We start from the raw sequence: 17,529 nt of genomic DNA, 5'->3' as shown, positions 1-17,529 counted from the left end.
TGTTTAATCCCTGTAAATGAAATGTTGGTGATCTCTGTTCGTGCTTTAGCCATCTGTCTTCCCCGGGTTGATCTGTTATGTTCGGTTAGATCAATTTGATCCGTGTTTCCTCGCTCCCCCCCCCCCCCCCCACCACACACCCACCGACTTTGCCTGGTGTAATGGCGACCTGAAGACCCACAATCCTCCCAGCTTCGGAAACCTCTCTATCTGTCTCGTGTTGTGAGCGGGCACTCGGCGAATGGAATGGTATACACTCTATTGCCACATGTGACAAGGCACAGTGAAATTATTTCCTTGCATACCCGAGGTGTACAAGGTAGCTGAAGGGATAGTCTGGGATCGTGTTATAGGAACAGAATTAGGCCATTCGGCCCATCGGGTCTACTCCGCCATTCAATCTTGGCAGGAGAATGGGGTTAAGAGGGGAAATTAGATATCCTGGGATGGGAGGACTTTCCTATGAAGAAAGACTGGATAGACTCGGCTTGTACACGCTAGAATTTAGAAGATTGAGGGGGGATCTTATGGAAACTTACAAAATTTCTTAAGGGGTTGGACAGGCTAGATGCAGGAAGATTATTCCCGATGTTGGGGAAGTCCAGAACTAGGGGTCACAGTTTAAGGATAAGAGGGAAGTCTTTTAGGACCGAGATGAGAAAATCATTTTTTACACAGAGAGTGGTGAATCTGTGGAATTCTCTGCCACAGAAGGTAGTTGAGGCCACAGTTCATTGGCTATATTTCAGAGGGAGTTAGATGTGGCTCTTGTGGCTAAAGGGATCAGGGGGTATGGAGAGAAGGCAGGTACAGGATACTGAGTTGGATGATCAGCCATGATCATATTGAATGGCAGTGCAGGCTCGAAGGGCCGAATGGCCTACTCCTGCACCTATTTTCTATGTTTCTATGAGACGATCCAAGATTGCATGGCGGAGTCAACAATTCACTTCTGACCTTATTTAGGGGAAGCGGGGTCTTCATGGTCTGGAACAGCGACTGATTAAACCCGTGGACAAGGGCACACTCTCGTGTTGGATTGTAGAATTGCAGCCAGCAAACCTTTCATTCTAGAAACAAGGAATTGTAGAAGTTAGACACAAAATGCTGGAGTAACTCAGCGGGACAGGCAGCAACTCCGGAGAGAAGGAATGGGTGATTGGATAGGTATATGGACGGGAAAGGAATGGAGGGTTATGGTCTGAGTGCAGGTAGATGGGACTAGGGGGGAATAAGTGTTCGGCACGGTCTAAAAGGGCCGAGTTGGCCTGTTTCCGTGCTGTAATTGTTATATGGTGACGTTTCGGGTCGAGACCCTTCCTCAGACTTGTTTGTCTTGTGTGCCTGAATAAAGGGCAAGGCCATAAACGTCACCTATTCCTTTTCTCCAGCGAAGTCGCCCGACCCACTGTTACTCCAGCTTTTTTGTGTCTTTCTTCAGGTTCAAGCCAGCATCTGCAGTTCCTTCCCACACACCTCGGTCAACCCATGTCCCGATTCTAAGCCGCATCTCAACCAGTGCTTGGTTTCCCGGGTGCTGCTCTGCCAAGTTCACGCCCCGCAAAACAGTCTCCAAAAGCGCCAATAACGCGAGAGAAGATCGTGCTTTATTTCCTGGGGTCAAGAATGGCGTGTTTTTTTTTAATCGAAACTCTCTTAAGTTCCAAATTCTGACGCCGTCTTCCTCGATGCTTGGAAGCGACAGTTCATCAGCACAGGAAGAGTTTTCCCTCCGTGACCTTTGCAATCTGAGGAAGAGCAATGAGAAAGAAAACGGTAGCAATTGAGCATTTGTGTGAAATTTCCTGGAATATCCTCACTCGATAGGACTGTCCAGGAGCGCAGAGAAATGGTCTGAGTGACCTTGTATTAGAACCCCCCCTCAACAGACAAAGAATCCCCAGCAGCATCAGAGGGCACTGGCTGCATGGCTGCTACCTCCTGCACCTGTGCTGTGAACTCATTGATCATTTGTGTCACTACCAATTTCCATCCTGCGCTCAAATTCACTTGGACCATCTCCGACATGTCCCTTCATTTTCTTGGTCTCCATCCCAGGAGATAGCCTATCGACTGACATCTATTATAAACCTACTGACTCTCACAACTATCTAGACAAGGCTCCCAAACCTGGGGTAAATTTAAGTTGCCTATTTCCCGAAACGTCGCCTATTTCATTCGCTCCACATAGATGCTGCTGCACCCGCTGAGTTTCTCCAGCACTTTTGTCTCCCTTCGATTTTCCAGCATCTGCAGTTCCTTCTTAAACACGATTAGTGCGGGTGTCAGTGGTGATGGGGAGAAGACAGGAGAATGGGCTTGGGAGGGAGAGATAGATCAGCCCATGCTTGAATGGCGGGGTAGACTCGATGGGCCGAATGGCCTAATTCTGCCCCTGTGACCTGTGAACTGGTGAGCGGTGCATTATGAAGGTGACCATTGGTCTGCTGGGCTAGTGAGTGATCTCAGGGCTGGCCAGTGGCCTTGGGCGGGTGGGGGTGAAGTACTCACTCAGCAGGCTGCTCCAGAAGGAGGCGTAGGTTGCCGAGCCCGTCACTGCCCCCGGGGTGGCGGGGTTCCGGCGCGTGGTCTTCACCGTGAAGCCGTGGCCTGAAGCCTCATCCACCGGGCCTCTCACCTCCACCTCCACCACGTGCCAATCCGACAAACTGTGGGGGGGGCAATGGGCATCCCGTGAACGGCCCGCGGGGGGACAGGGACTGTGCACAGAGTTTCGGTTTATTGTTATACAGCGCGGAAACAGGCCCTTCGGCCCACCGAGTCCGTGCCGCCCAGCGATCCCCGCACATTAACACTGACAATAGTCAATAGACAACAGGTGCAGGAGGGGGCCTTCGAGCCAGCACCGCCATTCATTGTGATCATGGCTAATCGTCCCCAATCAATAACCCGTGCCTGCCTTCTCCCCATATCCTCGACTCCACTAGCCCCTAGAGCTCTATCTAACTATCTCTTAAATCCATCCAGTGACTTGACCAAAAGTGGAAGTTTCATACAGTAGGTAGCCACCGTTACACTGCCTTGCAGAGCCCCGACCTCCCTGGTCCTCAACCCCCCACCTCCCCCACACACCCTCTCCCCCACACCCTCTCTCTCCCACACACTTCTCCACCACACACTGTCTACCCCCCTCCCCTCCCCCCCCCCCCCCCCCCCCCCCCCCCCGTGCCCACACTGACCTGGGGTCAGACACCAGACATCCCTGTACCCGGTCGAAGCCCAGATTGTGGGCGGCCATGGCTGCGGCTGCCATGGTGTTGACGTTGTTGGGCGCCAGGGGGCAGAGACCCCTCACAGGGCCCTCGTACAGCACCGCCCGCCCCCCCCGACTCTTCCCCTGCGCCCCCCAAAGCCCCCTCTAGCCTGAAGCTGTCGGGGTGCTTGCTCATCGTCACCTTCAGAGCCTAGGTCAAGGGGGAAAGGTCAGGGGCCGGAGGGAAGAAACGGGGATGGAAGAGGGGGGAGGGGTGGGGGTTTGTTAAATCCCCCTCCCACCAAATCCCCTCCCCACCCCCACCAAATCCTTCCCCACCCCACTCCTCCCCACTCCTCCCCACTCCTCCACAACTCCCCACCGACCCCACCCCATCCCCACTCCTCCCCACCCCCCATCCCACCCCACACCTCCCCACCCCTCTCCACCACCCCTCCCCACCCCCTCCCCACCCCACACCTCCCCTCCCCCCCTCACCCCTCCCCACCCCCCTCTCCACTCCTCCCCACCCCTCCCCACTCCTCCCCAACTCCCCATCGACCCCACCCCACCCCTCCCCACTCCTCCCCACCCCCACCTCTCTTCTCCCCCCACCCCACCCTTCCTCTCCCCACCCCTCCTCTCCCCACACCCCACCACACCCCACCCCACCCCTCCTCCCCCACCCCCCCCCACCCCACCCCTCCTCTCCCCACCCATCCTGACCTGCAGGGCTCCGCTGTCGGCCATTCTCTGGATGTCCGCTGCCCCCCACAATGCGCCCGCTGGGTATGTACAGGGTGTGTCCGTGTCTCCTCGCCGCCTCCCGGCACGCCGCCTCCACTTTCGGATCGGCAAACGCTGTGGGAGACCCGACCTGGGCAAAGGCCAGTGACCCCTCACCTCTCAACCCTCACCTGTTGACCCCCCACCTCCACACTGCCCACCCCCCCCTCCCCCCCCCCTGCTCCGCCCTCCCTCATGCTCACACGGTGGGAAGCTCCATGAACCCTTCCCCATGTGCGGGGGGGGGGGGGGGGGGAGGGGCACCCCGGTTGCTGTCTGCTGTCGTCAGTGGGGGTCACAGAGAGGGTGCAGTTCTTTCCCACATCTCCTACACCCCCCCACCCTCATCTCTCCCCCACCCACACTCCCCATCTCCATCTCTCCCCCACCCACACTCCCCTCCCCCACCCACACTCCTCTACTCATCTCTCCCCCCCCACCCACACTCCCCTCCCCCCATCTCCCCCCCACCCACACTCCCCTCCTCCATCTCTGCCCCGCCCACACCCCACACTCCCCCTCCCCCACCCACACTCCCCCTCCCCCCATCTCTCCCCCCCCCCCCACTCCCCTCCCCCCCCATCTCTCCCCCACCCACACTCCCCTCCCCATCTCTCCCCCACCCACACTCCCCTCCCCATCTCTCCCCCCACCCACACACCCCTCCCACATCTCTCCCCCACCCACACTCCCCACCTCCATCTCTCCCCCCGCCGTGCCTCACTGAACTCACCATGAAGTCCGCGTGTTTCAGGATCTCCGCTCCGTGCTCCTTGGCTATGTGAGGGTGAGCGACCTCCACAACCAGGTCCGCCCGTCTGCAATGGAGAGGGAGGCGGTGGGAGGCAGTGTGGCCGGTGGGTCTGAGGTCTACTAGTGGTTGACCAGTCACCCTCCCCCTCCCCCAGGTGCACCCAGGAAGCTGAGGCTGGAGAGGTAGGCGGAGGGTGGACGCAGGGACTGAGGACCAGGCGCATTGGCCTAGCATGGATCCGGGGTCACAGCATTGCTATAGGCCAGGAGCTGGCCATTCAGCCCATCTAGTCTGATCTAGGCCCACCTCAAGTGCACCTCAAATTATCCAGTATATATCATCTTTCAACTTTGAAAGCCTTGTGTCCGAGGAGATGGCCAGGCCTCTGGGGCTAAAATGGATCTTCCAACCTTCTCCCCCAGACCCAGTGTATCGGCAGAAGATAAACGCAAGATGCTGGAGGTACTCAGCGGGTCAGGCAGCATCTCTGGAGACAAGGAAGGGGAGAGGTTTCGGGTCGAGACCCTTCTTCAGACCTAAGAAGGGTCTCGACCCGAAACGTCACTTATGCATGTTGTCCAGAGTCGCCACGGTCCGGATGCAGGTGAGAGCTCACCTGTGCACGACGTCACTGAGGGACGGCAGCTGCTGCTCCCTCCGGACGCGGCCCTCCATCTTGTCCCGGCTCCTGTTCCACACGAAGGCCAGCTCCAGACCGTGCCGACACCCCTCCTCCTCAATCCTCGCGGTCAGGTACTGGCCTGCAGGTGAGGGGCAGGGGCATGAGTACCGGGGCTGTGGGACCCCCAGCGAGTGAGGGGGGGGGGGCTCAAACAGGGCAGTGAACCCGCTCCACACCCTCCCCTCCGCAACCCTTCCCTCCCCACACCTCCCCACCCCTTCCCCACCCCACACCTCCCCTCCCTTCCCCACCCCCCACACCCCCCCCCTCCCCTCCCCCCCCACCCCTCTCTCTGCCCCTCCCTCCCCCTCCCCACCCCTCCCCTCCCCTCCCCACCCCACACCTCCCCTCCCTTCCCCACCCACCCCCCCCTCCCCCACCCCCTCCCTTCCCCCCCCCACACCTCTCCTCCCCACACCCCCCCTCCCCATCCCCTCCCCATCCCTCCCCACCGCTCCCCTCCCCCACCCCTCCCCTCCCCACCCCTCCCTTCCCCCCCCCCACACCTCCCCCACCCCTCCCTTCCCACCCCTCCCCACCCCACCCCTCCCCCCCCCACCCCTCCCCTCCCCACCCCTCCCCACCCCTCCCCTCCCCCCCCCACCCCTCCCCACCCCTCCCCCCCCACCACCCCCCCCCCCCCCACCCCTCCCCTCCCCACCCCTCCCCTTCCCCACCCCCACACCTCCCCTCCCCACCCTTCCCTTCCCCACCCCACCCCCATCACCCTCCCCACCTCCCTTCCCCTCCCCATGTACACTCACCTAGGGAACAGAATCTCACCCTCACTAACATCAGCTGTTCCTCCTTCACCACCACGACCACACATGAAAAGTTTACCCAGAATAAAGTTTCTGAAGAAAGGCTTCCTCTCACCTTCGACCTACCTAAGTGTCCGAAGCCGATGATTCCGACTCTCCGGGGCTTGCTGTCTCCGGCCATGGTTGTCTCCTGCAGGTCCCGTACTTTCAGCCCCTGTAAGACACGCTCAAACAGATGATCTAGACTCAATTCCTTGACCGATGAAGGCCAATGTGCCTTCTTCTGTGGAATTATCTGCCTCATAAGGCAGTGGAGGCTAATTCAGATAAGTAGACAAGTAGATAAAACTCTTAAAAGATAGCGGAATCAGAGGATATGGGGAGAAGGCAGGAACGGGGTAATAATCGTGGATGATCAGCCATGATCACAGTGAATGGCGGTGTTGGCTCGAAGGACTGAATGGCCTCTACTCCTGCACCTGCTGTCTATTGTCTATTCACCACCCGTGTAAACTGTGACAACATTTCAGGGAATGTTGTGTACTTGTGTCCTAGATCTCTCCCCAATGGGGCTCAGACACGCCCAGGCCATGGTGGAAGGTGAGCAGTGGCTTCTCCCCAGAGACCCCGGGGCCAGTATCCATCCCTCATTCACCAGGTAGGTAATTGGGCGCTGGTCATTGTGTGCTGGTGGGATCTTGCTGTGCAGTGGTCTCGGGCAGTGGCGGCCCCGCTTCCCCACTGCACTGGGCCCGCAATGGACAAGGGTGACTTGTACTCGCCGACTGACCAAGCTCCCCAATCCTTCATCAGTCTGAAGGAAGGTCTCGAACCGAGACGTCGCCCGTTCCTTCTCTCCAGAGATGCTGCCTGACTCGCTTATGTTACTCCAGCACTCGATGTCAACCCCCTGATATTAAACTGACTTACAGCCCCAAGCAGCAAGGGCCAGTACAAACCTCCGTGGCGACCTCTCACACAGCAGGCAGTGTGGGCTCCCCAAGCTTGTGTATACTGATCCAACGCACCTTGACCCCATCTCTCCCGCTCCAGTTAATCACTAACCGCTGACAGAGTGTTCAAGAAGGAACTGCAGATGCTGGAATTTCGAAGGTAGACAAAAGTGCTGGAGAAACTCAGCGGGTGCGGCAGCATCTGTGGAGCGAAGGAAATAGGCGACGTTTCGGGCCGAAACCCTTCTTCAGACAAAGTGTTCAGTTTGGTTTGTTGTCACGTGTACCGAGGTACAGTGCAAAGCTTTTTTGTTGTTGCGTGCTATCCAGTCAGCGAAAAGACAACACGTGGTGAGAATCAATGCGTCGGAAGGAACTGCAGGTGGTGGCTGACACTGAAGACAGATACACAAAGTGCTGGAGTAACTCAGCGAGTCAGCCAGCATCTCTGGAGAGAAGGAATGGGTGACGTTTCGGGTCGAGATCCTGCAAGCCTGAAGAAGGGCCTCAATAGACAATGGGTGCCAGCACCGCCATTCAATGTGATCATGGCTGATCATCCACAATCAGTACCCCGTTCCTGCCTTCTCCCCATATCCCCTGACTCCGCTATCTTTAAGAGCCCTATCTAGCTCTCTCTTGAAAGCATCCAGAGAACCGGCCTCCACCGCCCTCGGAGGCAGAGAATTCCACATACTCACCAGTCTCTGTGAGAAAAAGTCTCCTCCTCTCCGTTCTAAATGGCTTACTCCTTATTCTTCAACTGTGGCCCCTTGTTCTGGACTCCCCCAACATCGGGAACATGTTTGCTGCCTCTAGCGTGTCCAAGCCCTTAACAATCCTATATGTTTCTCCAGCATTTTTTTTATCTACCAGAGGCCACAAGGTCATGAGATAGGAGCAGAATTAGGCCATTCGGCCCATCAAGTCTACTCCACTATTCAATCATGGCTGATCATCCACAACCAGTACCCCGTTCCTGCTTTCTCCCCATATCCCTCCACTGCCTTCCGTGGCAGAGAATTCCACAGATTTACAACTCTCTCTGGGTCAAATCAGTCAGGGAAGTGAGTATAAATGTTGGACTGTTTTGTTGTGGTTTGTACAAGATGTTGGTTGGCCTATTGGGCTGGTATCAGTTCTGGTATTATCCCTGATATGGGTTAACCCTCATTAAGTTGGAGCGAGTGCAGAGAAGATTTACGAGGGTGTTGCCAGGACATGGGGGCTTGAGATTTAGGGGGAGGTTGGGCAGATTGTTCATTTCTTCTGAAGTCTAGACAGAAGAAAGGTCTCGACCCGAAACGTCACCTCTTCCTTTTCTCCAGGGATGCTGCCTGACCCGCTGAGTTACTCCAGCTTGTTGCTTCATAGACGATGATGGATTGCAGAATTCCCAGGTCCCGGTTCGGGGCACACGGAGCTCTGAAGGCGGGACACTAGGGGGACTCTTGGACATTGAGAACAAAGAGTGATTCTCAGGAGGGGTGAATGTGCGCTAGTGGACTGAAAGGTGGCTCGTAGTGTGGGGGTAAGAGGTGAAGCCGTGTTTGAAGAGTGACTCACAATGGGGGCTTAGAACACGGGGTCAGGCGACACAAGGGGATGGTCTATCACAGTGTATATCTCACAATGGTCCCACCTCAGTGACTCATAACGGCCCTACCTCAGTAGCCCAGTGTGTGGCTAGCAGTAGCCCTCCATTAGTAGCCCAGTGTGTGGCTAGCAGTAGCCCTCCATTAGTAGCCCAGTGTGACCAGCAGTAGCTCGCCATCTGTAGCCCAGAGTGTGGCTCACATCAAGGCATCAACTAACGTTGGTTTGGGACAGTGCAGCCACAATGGGGAATTCATTTTTTCTTGAATTCAAGTCGAAGGTGGACGGCGAAGTGGTCAATCCGTTGCAGAAGATGATCCTGGAGTCAGGCGAGATCCGTAAACCGAGCCACAACTGCCGCACATTGAGCCAGGACATGTGGCGGGGCGCCATCGGCTCTTCCTTCACGGTCTTCATCGGCGGCATCCTCCTCATTCTCATGCACAGAGGCATTGCGTTCATCTACCTCGAGCTGACCCATGCATCCAATACACAGGATTCCAAGGTAAAGTGTCAACCGTCTGTAGGGCCACAGGGTCATAGGGCCACAGGGTCATAGGGTCACAGGGTCATAGGGTCACAGGGTCATAGGGTCATAGGGTCAGGGTCATAGGGTCACAGGGTCATAGGGCCACAGGGTCATAGGGTCACAGGGTCATAGGGCCACAGGGTCATAGGGCCACAGGGTCATAGGGTCACAGGGTCATAGGGCCACAGGGTCATAGGGCCACAGGGTCATAGGGTCACAGGGCCACAGGGTCATAGGGTCCCAGGGTCATAGGGCCACAGGGTCATAGGGTCACAGGGTCATAGGGTCATAGGGCCACAGGGTCATAGGGTTCATAGGGTCACAGGGTCATAGGGCCACAGGGTCATAGGGTCACAGGGTCATAGGGCCACAGGGTCATAGGGCCACAGGGTCATAGGGTCACAGGGTCATAGGGCCACAGGGTCATAGGGTCCCAGGGTCATAGGGTCACAGGGTCATAGGGTCACAGGGTCATAGGGCCACAGGGTCATAGGGTCACAGGGTCATAGGGTCACAGGGTCATAGGGCCACAGGGTCATAGGGCCACAGGGTCATAGGGTCACAGGGTAATAAGGCCACAGGGTCATAGATTCACAGGGTCATAGGGTCACAGGGTCATATAGTCATAGGGTCACCGAGTCACAAGTCATAGAGTGATATAGTGTGGAAACAGGCCCTTCGGCCCAACATGTTCCATCTACACTGTTCCCGCCTGCCTGCATTTGGCCCCTATCCCCCAAACCTGTCCTATCCATGTACCTGTCTAACTGCTTCTTAAACGATGGGATAGTCCCAGCCTCAACTACCTCCTCTGGTAGCTCGTTCCATACACCCACCACCCTCTGTGTGAGAAGGATGCTCCCCAGATTCCTATTAAATATTTTCCCCTTCACCTTGAATCTATGTCCTCTGGTCCTCGATTCCCCTACTCTGGGCAAGAGACTCTGTGCATCTACCTGATCTATTCCTCTCATGATTTTACACACAATCTGTAGATCAGGCACAAAATGCTGGAGTAACTCAGCAGGACAGGCAGTATTTCTGGAGATAAGGAATGGGTGACATTTAAGAAGGATTTTGTTTAAGAAGGCAGTGGGTAGCATCTCCAAACATCTCAGTCTGAAGAAGGTCTCGACACGAAACGTCACCAATTCCTTCTCTCCAGAGATGCGGTTACTCCAGCATTTTGTGTTAATCTTCTAGATAATCTTCTGGGTACGGTGGGGGTGGGGGGGGGGGGGGGAGTTACGGTGACTATGTGATGTGGAATATGTCCCATTGTATATCTTGGTTGGAGCATTAATGGGTGGTAAGAGGGGGTCCCGTTCCAAGTGTGGGGATGGGGAAACATAGAGCACCTCATGCAGGTGAGGTCACAATGGCGCAGCGGTAGAGTTGCTGCCTCACAGCGCCGGAGACCCGGGTTCGATCCCGACCACGGGCGCTGTCTGTACGGAGTTTGCACGTTCTCCCCGTGACCACGTGGGTTTTCTCCGAGATCTTCGATTTCCTCCCACACTACAGAGACGTGCTGGTTTGCAGGTTAATTGGCTTGGTGTAAATGTAAATTGTCCCTCGTGTGTGTAGGATTGTGTTAGTGTGCAGGGATCGCTGGTCGGTGCGGGCTCAGTGGGAAGAAGGACCTGTTTCCGTGCTGTATCTCTAAGCTAAGTTACACGTTAGTTTTGGAGGGCAGAGTGCACAGATTAAATCTCTGATGAATCTAGGATCTGTGCAGTGGAGATAGTTGCCAAGATGGGGCTGTCAATGTTTGGTGAATCTCACACTGCCTCCACTCACCGTGTATCTTCTGTAAAGCAGCGTGTCTCACTTATCCTTCTCATCATCTCTCCAGTGGAACAGGGGCAGGAATCGGGTGATGTCTAACGACGTGGTCATCGCTGCCAAACACTTGACCAATCGCCTCGTGCTGGAAAGGAAGAAGAAGCCTCTGACAATGGAGGTAGGTGCTTGCAGAAGCAGAAATCCTGAGCGGCCCAGACAGACACAACAAACATTTCCACCTTAGTGGGTATTTTTTATTATTTTTTAATTTTTATTTTTTATTAGCAGTACAGTAAATCACATTAATACATCGCATATATCTTATTACATTATGTTGTACCACTTCATTTTTTGAGCTTTAAAAGAGAAAGAAATAAAAGAAGTAAGAAAAGTAAGCAAGAATCGTGAAGGTGCAGGAAAGTGTTGGGAGAAAAGAACCCCTTAGGGAAGGAATTAGAGAAGGAAGCAAAGAAAATAATTAAGACCCTATAAAGAAAAGAAAAAAAAGAAAAAAGGAAAATCAGTCGCTCTATTGTAACACAAAACTCCGCAAAAAAGGATATACCAACCATATTTTTATTAAAAATGTATTTTATACCCCCCATTACCCGGTCCTGGTAGCCTTTATATTTTAACTTATTATTGCACCTTAGCTTGTAATAGTTCCATAAATGCAGACCACGTCTTTTGGAAGTGATCTGCTTTACCTGCTAGGAGGAGTCTCATCTCTTCCAAGTGTAGTGTTTCGAACATGTTTGAAATCCACATTTTTGTTGTTGGTATTGGAGCATTTTTCCAAAATGTAAGTATAAGCTTTTTTTCCGATTATTAGCCCATAATTAAGTAAGTTCTTTTGAAACATATTTAATTCTGGGTTACCTTCCGATATTCCAAAAATGATCCATTCTACTCTGGGTAGAAGTTTTGTTTTAAATAATTTTGTAAAGATTTCAAATATTTCGTTCCAGAATTTTTGAATTTTTATACAGAAAACAAAAGAGTGCGCTATGTTAGCTTATTGTACCTGACATTTATCACAAATGGGTGAAACATTGGGGAAAAGTTTATTTATTTTAGTTTTTGAATAATATAGTCTTTGTAATGTTTTATATTGGATTAGAGTATGTCGTACGTTGATCGAGCATTTATGCACATATATTAAGTGTTTATCCCAGCTCTCTTTTGAAATTTTTTATAGCTAGTTAGTGGGTATTTTTAAGGCGGAGGTTGACGGGATCTTGGCTAGTCCGGCTGTCAAAGGTTATGGGGAGAAAGCAGGAGAATGTGGTTGAGAGAGAATGAGCGTGGGAGCATCACGGTGGTGCAGCGGGTAGAGCTGCTGCCTCACAGCGCTGGAGACCCAGGTTCGATCCTGACAGTGGGTGTAGTGGCCATTTGGCTTTTGTTTGCATCATTAATGATGGCGTGTGTCTTTAAATTTTAGACTGCCCGTTATATTGTGGGTGGGATTTAGGGCGCGTTTGGAGCTAACTTTCTTGCGCAGAAGCTTAGTTTTTAGTTTAGTTTTGGGACCAGCGTGGAGAAGGTTTACCCTTGGACCATGCGAAGTGTAACGGAGACAGGAGGAACTAGAATTGTTAGCTGAGGGGAATGTGACCATACGGCAAACAGTCTGTAATACTTAATCGGGGAGGACAGTAGGACTAGTCGGACAACTAGGATGGGGGAGAGACGGAGAGAGAGGTAATGCAAGGGTTGCCTAAAATTAGAGAAGTCAATGTTCATAACGCTGGGGTGTAAGCTGAAGCGAAATATGTGGAGACGTTCGTCCAATTTGCGCTGGGCCTTTCAAATAAAGGATTCAAGTCATTCAAGTCAAGTCAAGGCCTCACTCATAGTGACAGGAATCAGGAGGTAGTAGAAGTAATGTGAGCGATGGTCTGTGTGGGCTCGGTGGGCAGTCTGAAGAAGGGTCTCGGCCTGAAACGACACCCATTCCTTCTCTCCAGAGATGCTGCCTGGCCCGCCGAGTTACTCCAGCATTCTGCGTCTGTCTTTGGCTGAAGGGCCTGTTTCGAAGGGCCGAATGGCCTACTGCTGCACCCATTGTATATTGTCTGTTGTCTATTGAAAAGGAATAGGTGATGTTTCGGGTCGAGACTAGGAAGTGTTAGGGCCTCGGGGCCATGTACGTAACTCATTGTAGGATTTAAGGAGATGGTATCACTGGTCTTGCGATATTTCTGAAATAAGACTGAAATCTGAAATGAAATCTATTGCAGGAGATTGAACAGCTGAATGCAACGGAGACATCAAAGATAAGGAAGGTCAACTTGGGGATCGATGTTCAGGAATGGGCCCAGCGAATGATATCGGCACAGTCTTTAATTGGTCGAGGTCTTGTGAGTAGCAGCGGCAGGGCGGTTCGCCACTGGGGGGTCGACATTGGTCAGTGCAAGGACAGTCGGCAGGTGGGGGCGAAGATCAGGGCTACAACGACATCCTTAGCTTAAGGCAGGACAGTCCCGTGGGCTGAACACAGCAGCAGGGAAGAAGGGTCTCGCCCCGAAACGTCACCCATTCCTTCTCCCCAGAGAGTAGTTAGAGGGGCAAGGTGACAGTGGTGGGGAGGTGGGTGTGGGTGTGGTGACCTCGGGCAGTGGGGACCTGGTGAAGGGGAGCAGACGGAGGTGGAGGTCAGGGTGGGGGGTGGGGACTGGAGGTGACAGTTCTGGGCACCCAGCCTCTGATGTCCCCTCTCTCTCTCTGTCTGTCTCACACACACACACAGGTGATGATGGTGTTCCTGCTCAGCTTCGGATCCCTCTTCATCTACTTTGTCATATCCATAGAGTGAGTGAGTGAGGGGGCATGGGGCAGGGGGCAAGGGGCAAGGGGGCAAGGGGCAAGTGTCAGGGGGCAGGGGGCAAGGGGCAGGGGGCAAGCTCAGACCCACAGGCCAGAGACGCAGGGGCACGCGGGTACAGAAACATAGAAAATACAGCAGTAGGCCATTCGGCCCTTCGAGCCAGCACCGCCATTCAATGTGATCATGGCTGATCATCCCCAATCAGTACCCCGTTCCTGCCTTCTCCCCTTATCCCCTGACTCCGCTATCTTTAAGAGCCCTATCTAAGCTCTCTCTTGAAAGTATCCAGAGAACCGGCCTCCACCGCCCTCTGAGGCAGAGAATTCCACAGACTCGCCACTCTCCTCGTCTCCGTTCTAAATGGCTTTACCCCTTATTCTTAAACTGTGGCCCCTGGTTCTGGACTCCCCAGAAATCTGACTCTCTCTTGAAACCATCCAGTGAATCGGCCTCCGCTGCCTTCTGTGGCAGAGAACTAGCGGAGTGTCACACACACAAAGTGTCACACGCGGGCACAGCAGACAACACGGTACACGGGCACTCGAGGACACACTGGCAGACACACACACGCACGGATATCCACGGGCAAGGCAGCCACACGCAGGCTCATGTGTTGGCGTGTCCTGTCTGATGGATTACTGTGGGCTGCCCGGTTAAAGTGGGAGCGTGGGGGCGGGGGGGGGGGGGGGGGGGGGGGGGGGGGGGGGGGGTTCACCAGCCATTCACCCCCCTGCTTTGCCCCCCCCCCCCCCCTGTGTAGAAGCAGCGAGGACACCCGCGTGGTCCTGGAGAACCTCCAAGCGGTTGATCTGGGCTTCAATTCCTTCTTCCTGTTCTACTTTGGACTCCGTGTAAGTGATCTGCTTCCCCGGGGACCCCCCTGAGCCGCGCTGTGAGACGGGGCGATACAACTTCCCACCTCGGCCCCGAGCCGTGAGTGTGTATCTCAGGCCCGACCTCACCCCCCTGACCTGACATTCACATCCCCTGCCCGAGGCTCTCTGTTCCTCCGTTCAGTCCGCCTGGTCCGGTCGAAGGAATACATTAGTTAACCTATGATGAGCGTTTGTCGGCACTGGGCCTGTACTCGCTGGTGTTTAGAAGAACGAGGAGGGACCTCATTGAAACTCACAGAACAGTGAATGGCCTGGATAGAGTGGATGTGGAGAGGATGTTTCCACTAGTGGGAGAGTCTAGGACTAGAGGTCACAGCCTCAGAATTAAAGGACGTTCCCATCAAGAGCTTTCAAGAGAGAGCTATATAGGGCTCTTTAAAATAGCGGAGTCAAGGGCTATGGGGAGAAGGCAGGAACGGGGTACTGATTGGGGATGATCAGCCATGATCACATTGAATGGCGGTGCTGCCTCAAAGGGCCAAACGGCCTACTCCTGCACCCATTGTCTATTGTCTATTGGGATGAGGAGGAATTTCTTTAGTCAGAGGGCGGTGAATCTGTGGAATTCTTTGCCACACAAGGCTGTGGAGGCCAAGTCAGTGGAAATATTTAAGGCAGAGATAGATAGATTCTTGATTAATGATGGTTTCAGGGGTTATGGGGAGAAGGCAGGAGAATGGGGTTTAGAGGGGGAGATAGATCAGCCATGATTGAATGGTGGAGTAGATTTGATGGGCAGAATGGCCTAATTCGTCTCCTATCCCTTATGACATGACCATTGACCTTTCTGTCCTGGATCTCCTCCACTGTCAGCGAGGACCAACGCAAATTGGAGGAACAGCTCCTCATATATCGATTGGGCAACTTACACCCCAGCGGTGTGAATATTGATTTCTCTATCTTCAACGTCAAGGGATCCTAGTGTCCTAATCCATAGCTCCCTGAAGGTGGCAATGCAAGTAGATAGAGCTGTATGGTATGCTTGCCTCCATGAGTCAAAGCATTGAGTGCAAGGGTCAGGAAGTCGTGGTGCAGATGTTAGGTGAGGTTGCATTTGACGCGTTGCTTGTATCTGTGTCTGTCCGCTGGGATTCTTCGTCACCCACTCGCCCTCCTCACGGCCAGTTCATCGCTGCCAACGACAAACTGCGCTTCTGGGTGGAACTCAACTCCATCGTGGACTTCTTCACCATCCCGCCCGTCATCCTGTCTCTCTACTTCAGCCGCGACTGCATCGGTGAGTGTGGCCGTGTCCACCCCCCTCCCACCCCGACCCCCCCCCCCCCCTCACTACCCCCCCCCACCACCCCGCTCCACCCTCACCCTCCCACCCCCCCCCCCCCCGCACTGCCCCCCCCTCACACCCCCCCCCCCCCCCGCACTACCCCCCACCCTCACCCTCCCCCCCCGCACTACCCCCCCCCCCTCACCCCTCCCTCCCCGCCCCAACCCCTCCCACTGCCCCCACCATCCCCCCCCCCCCATCATTATTCGCTTCCCCTCCCCCCACTGCCGACCCCCCTCCACCCCTCCCCAGCGGGCTGATGCAGCGATGCTGTGCTCTGTCCCACAGGGCTGCGGTTCATGCGATCCCTGCGGCTGCTGCAGTTTGCCCGAGATCCTGCAGTACCTGCGCATCCTCAAACGGCAGTGAGTAGCGGTGCCCCCCCCCCTCCCCCCCCACCCCACCCCCTCCTCAGCCCTCCCCCCCCCCCCCACCCCCCCCCCCACCCCCTCCTCCCCCCTCCCCCCCCCCCCCCCCCCCCCCCCCCCCCGCAGCCGCAGCTCTGTAACGGGACGTGTGTGGGGAGGGGCGCGTGCACGCGTGTGTGAGTGTGGGAGGAAACTGGAGCACCTGGAGTAAACCCACGCGGTCACGGGGAGAGGGTACAGACGGGATTAAACCCGGGTCTCTGGCGCTGTGAGGCAACAACTCTACAGCTGCGCCACCGTGTACATCGGTGTACATAGGTGTTTGCTCGTCAGCACGGCATAGTGGGTAGAAGGGCCTGTATGTGTGTGTGCTGGGCTGGGCTGGGCTGGGCTGGGTTGTGGTGGGTTGTGGTGCGCTGGGCTGGGGCTGGGTTATGGTGGGGTGGACTGGACTGGGCTGGGCTGGGGTGGACTGGGCTGGACTGGGCTGGGGTGGGCTGGACTGGGCTGGGCTGGGCTGGGCTGGGGTGGGCTGGGGTGGGGTGGGCTGGGCTGGGCTGGACTGGGGTGGGCTGGGCTGGGCTGGACTGGGCTGGGTTATGGTGGGGTGGACTGGACTGGGCTGGGGCTGGGGTGGGCTGGGCTGGGCTGGGTTGCGCTGGGCTGGGCTGGGCTGGACTGGGCTGGGTTATGGTGGGGTGGGACTGGACTGGGCTGGGCTGGGGTGGACTGGGCTGGGCTGGGTTGGACTGGGCTGGGCTGGGCTGGGTTGTGGTGGACTGGGTTGTGCTGGGCTGTGGTGGAGTGGACTGGGCTGGGTTGTGGTGGACTGGGCTGGGCTGGGTTGTGGTGGACTGGGCTGGGCTGGGGGTGGGCTGGGCTGGGCTGGGCTGGGTTGTGGTGGGCTGGGGTGGGCTGAGGTGGGGTGGGCTGGGTTGTGGTGGGGGGATGGACTGGGCTGGGTTATGGTGGGTGGACTGGGCTGGGCTGGGCTGGGGTGGGCTGGGTTGTGGTGGACTGGGCTGGGCTGGGTTGGGCTGGGCTGGGTTGTGCTGGGTTGGGCTGGGTTGTGGTGGGCTGGGGCTGGGGT

At 55.5% G+C, this 17,529-nt stretch overlaps 2 protein-coding genes across 2 annotated transcripts in view; one reads left to right on the top strand and one right to left on the bottom strand.

Moving 5' to 3' along the window:
- Positions 1-1,567: 1,567 nt before the first annotated feature.
- On the bottom strand, positions 1,568-7,407 carry aspdh (aspartate dehydrogenase domain containing). Its single transcript, XM_055662342.1, is given in 9 exon segments — positions 1,568-1,748; positions 2,512-2,669; positions 3,201-3,367; positions 3,369-3,425; positions 3,941-3,997; positions 3,999-4,091; positions 4,734-4,818; positions 5,371-5,515; positions 6,324-7,407. Coding segments are annotated over 9 exon segments (1,032 nt in total). The 5' UTR covers positions 6,502-7,407; the 3' UTR covers positions 1,568-1,656.
- Positions 7,408-8,187: 780 nt separating this feature from the next.
- Positions 8,188-17,529, top strand: part of LOC129713289 (calcium-activated potassium channel subunit alpha-1-like) — a 42,695-nt gene continuing 33,353 nt past the window's right edge. Inside the window, 8 exon segments of the mRNA XM_055662240.1 lie at positions 8,188-9,251; positions 11,131-11,238; positions 13,304-13,423; positions 13,813-13,874; positions 14,651-14,741; positions 15,912-16,023; positions 16,360-16,400; positions 16,402-16,436. Coding sequence (XP_055518215.1) covers positions 8,991-9,251; positions 11,131-11,238; positions 13,304-13,423; positions 13,813-13,874; positions 14,651-14,741; positions 15,912-16,023; positions 16,360-16,400; positions 16,402-16,436 — 830 coding nt within the window. The 5' untranslated portion in view covers positions 8,188-8,990.

This window comes from Leucoraja erinacea, chromosome 35, assembly GCF_028641065.1.
Source record: "Leucoraja erinacea ecotype New England chromosome 35, Leri_hhj_1, whole genome shotgun sequence".
Taxonomy (NCBI): domain Eukaryota; kingdom Metazoa; phylum Chordata; class Chondrichthyes; order Rajiformes; family Rajidae; genus Leucoraja; species Leucoraja erinaceus.
The sequence above is the reverse complement of the archived record's forward strand: the minus strand, read 5'-3'. Positions and strand labels throughout refer to the sequence as shown.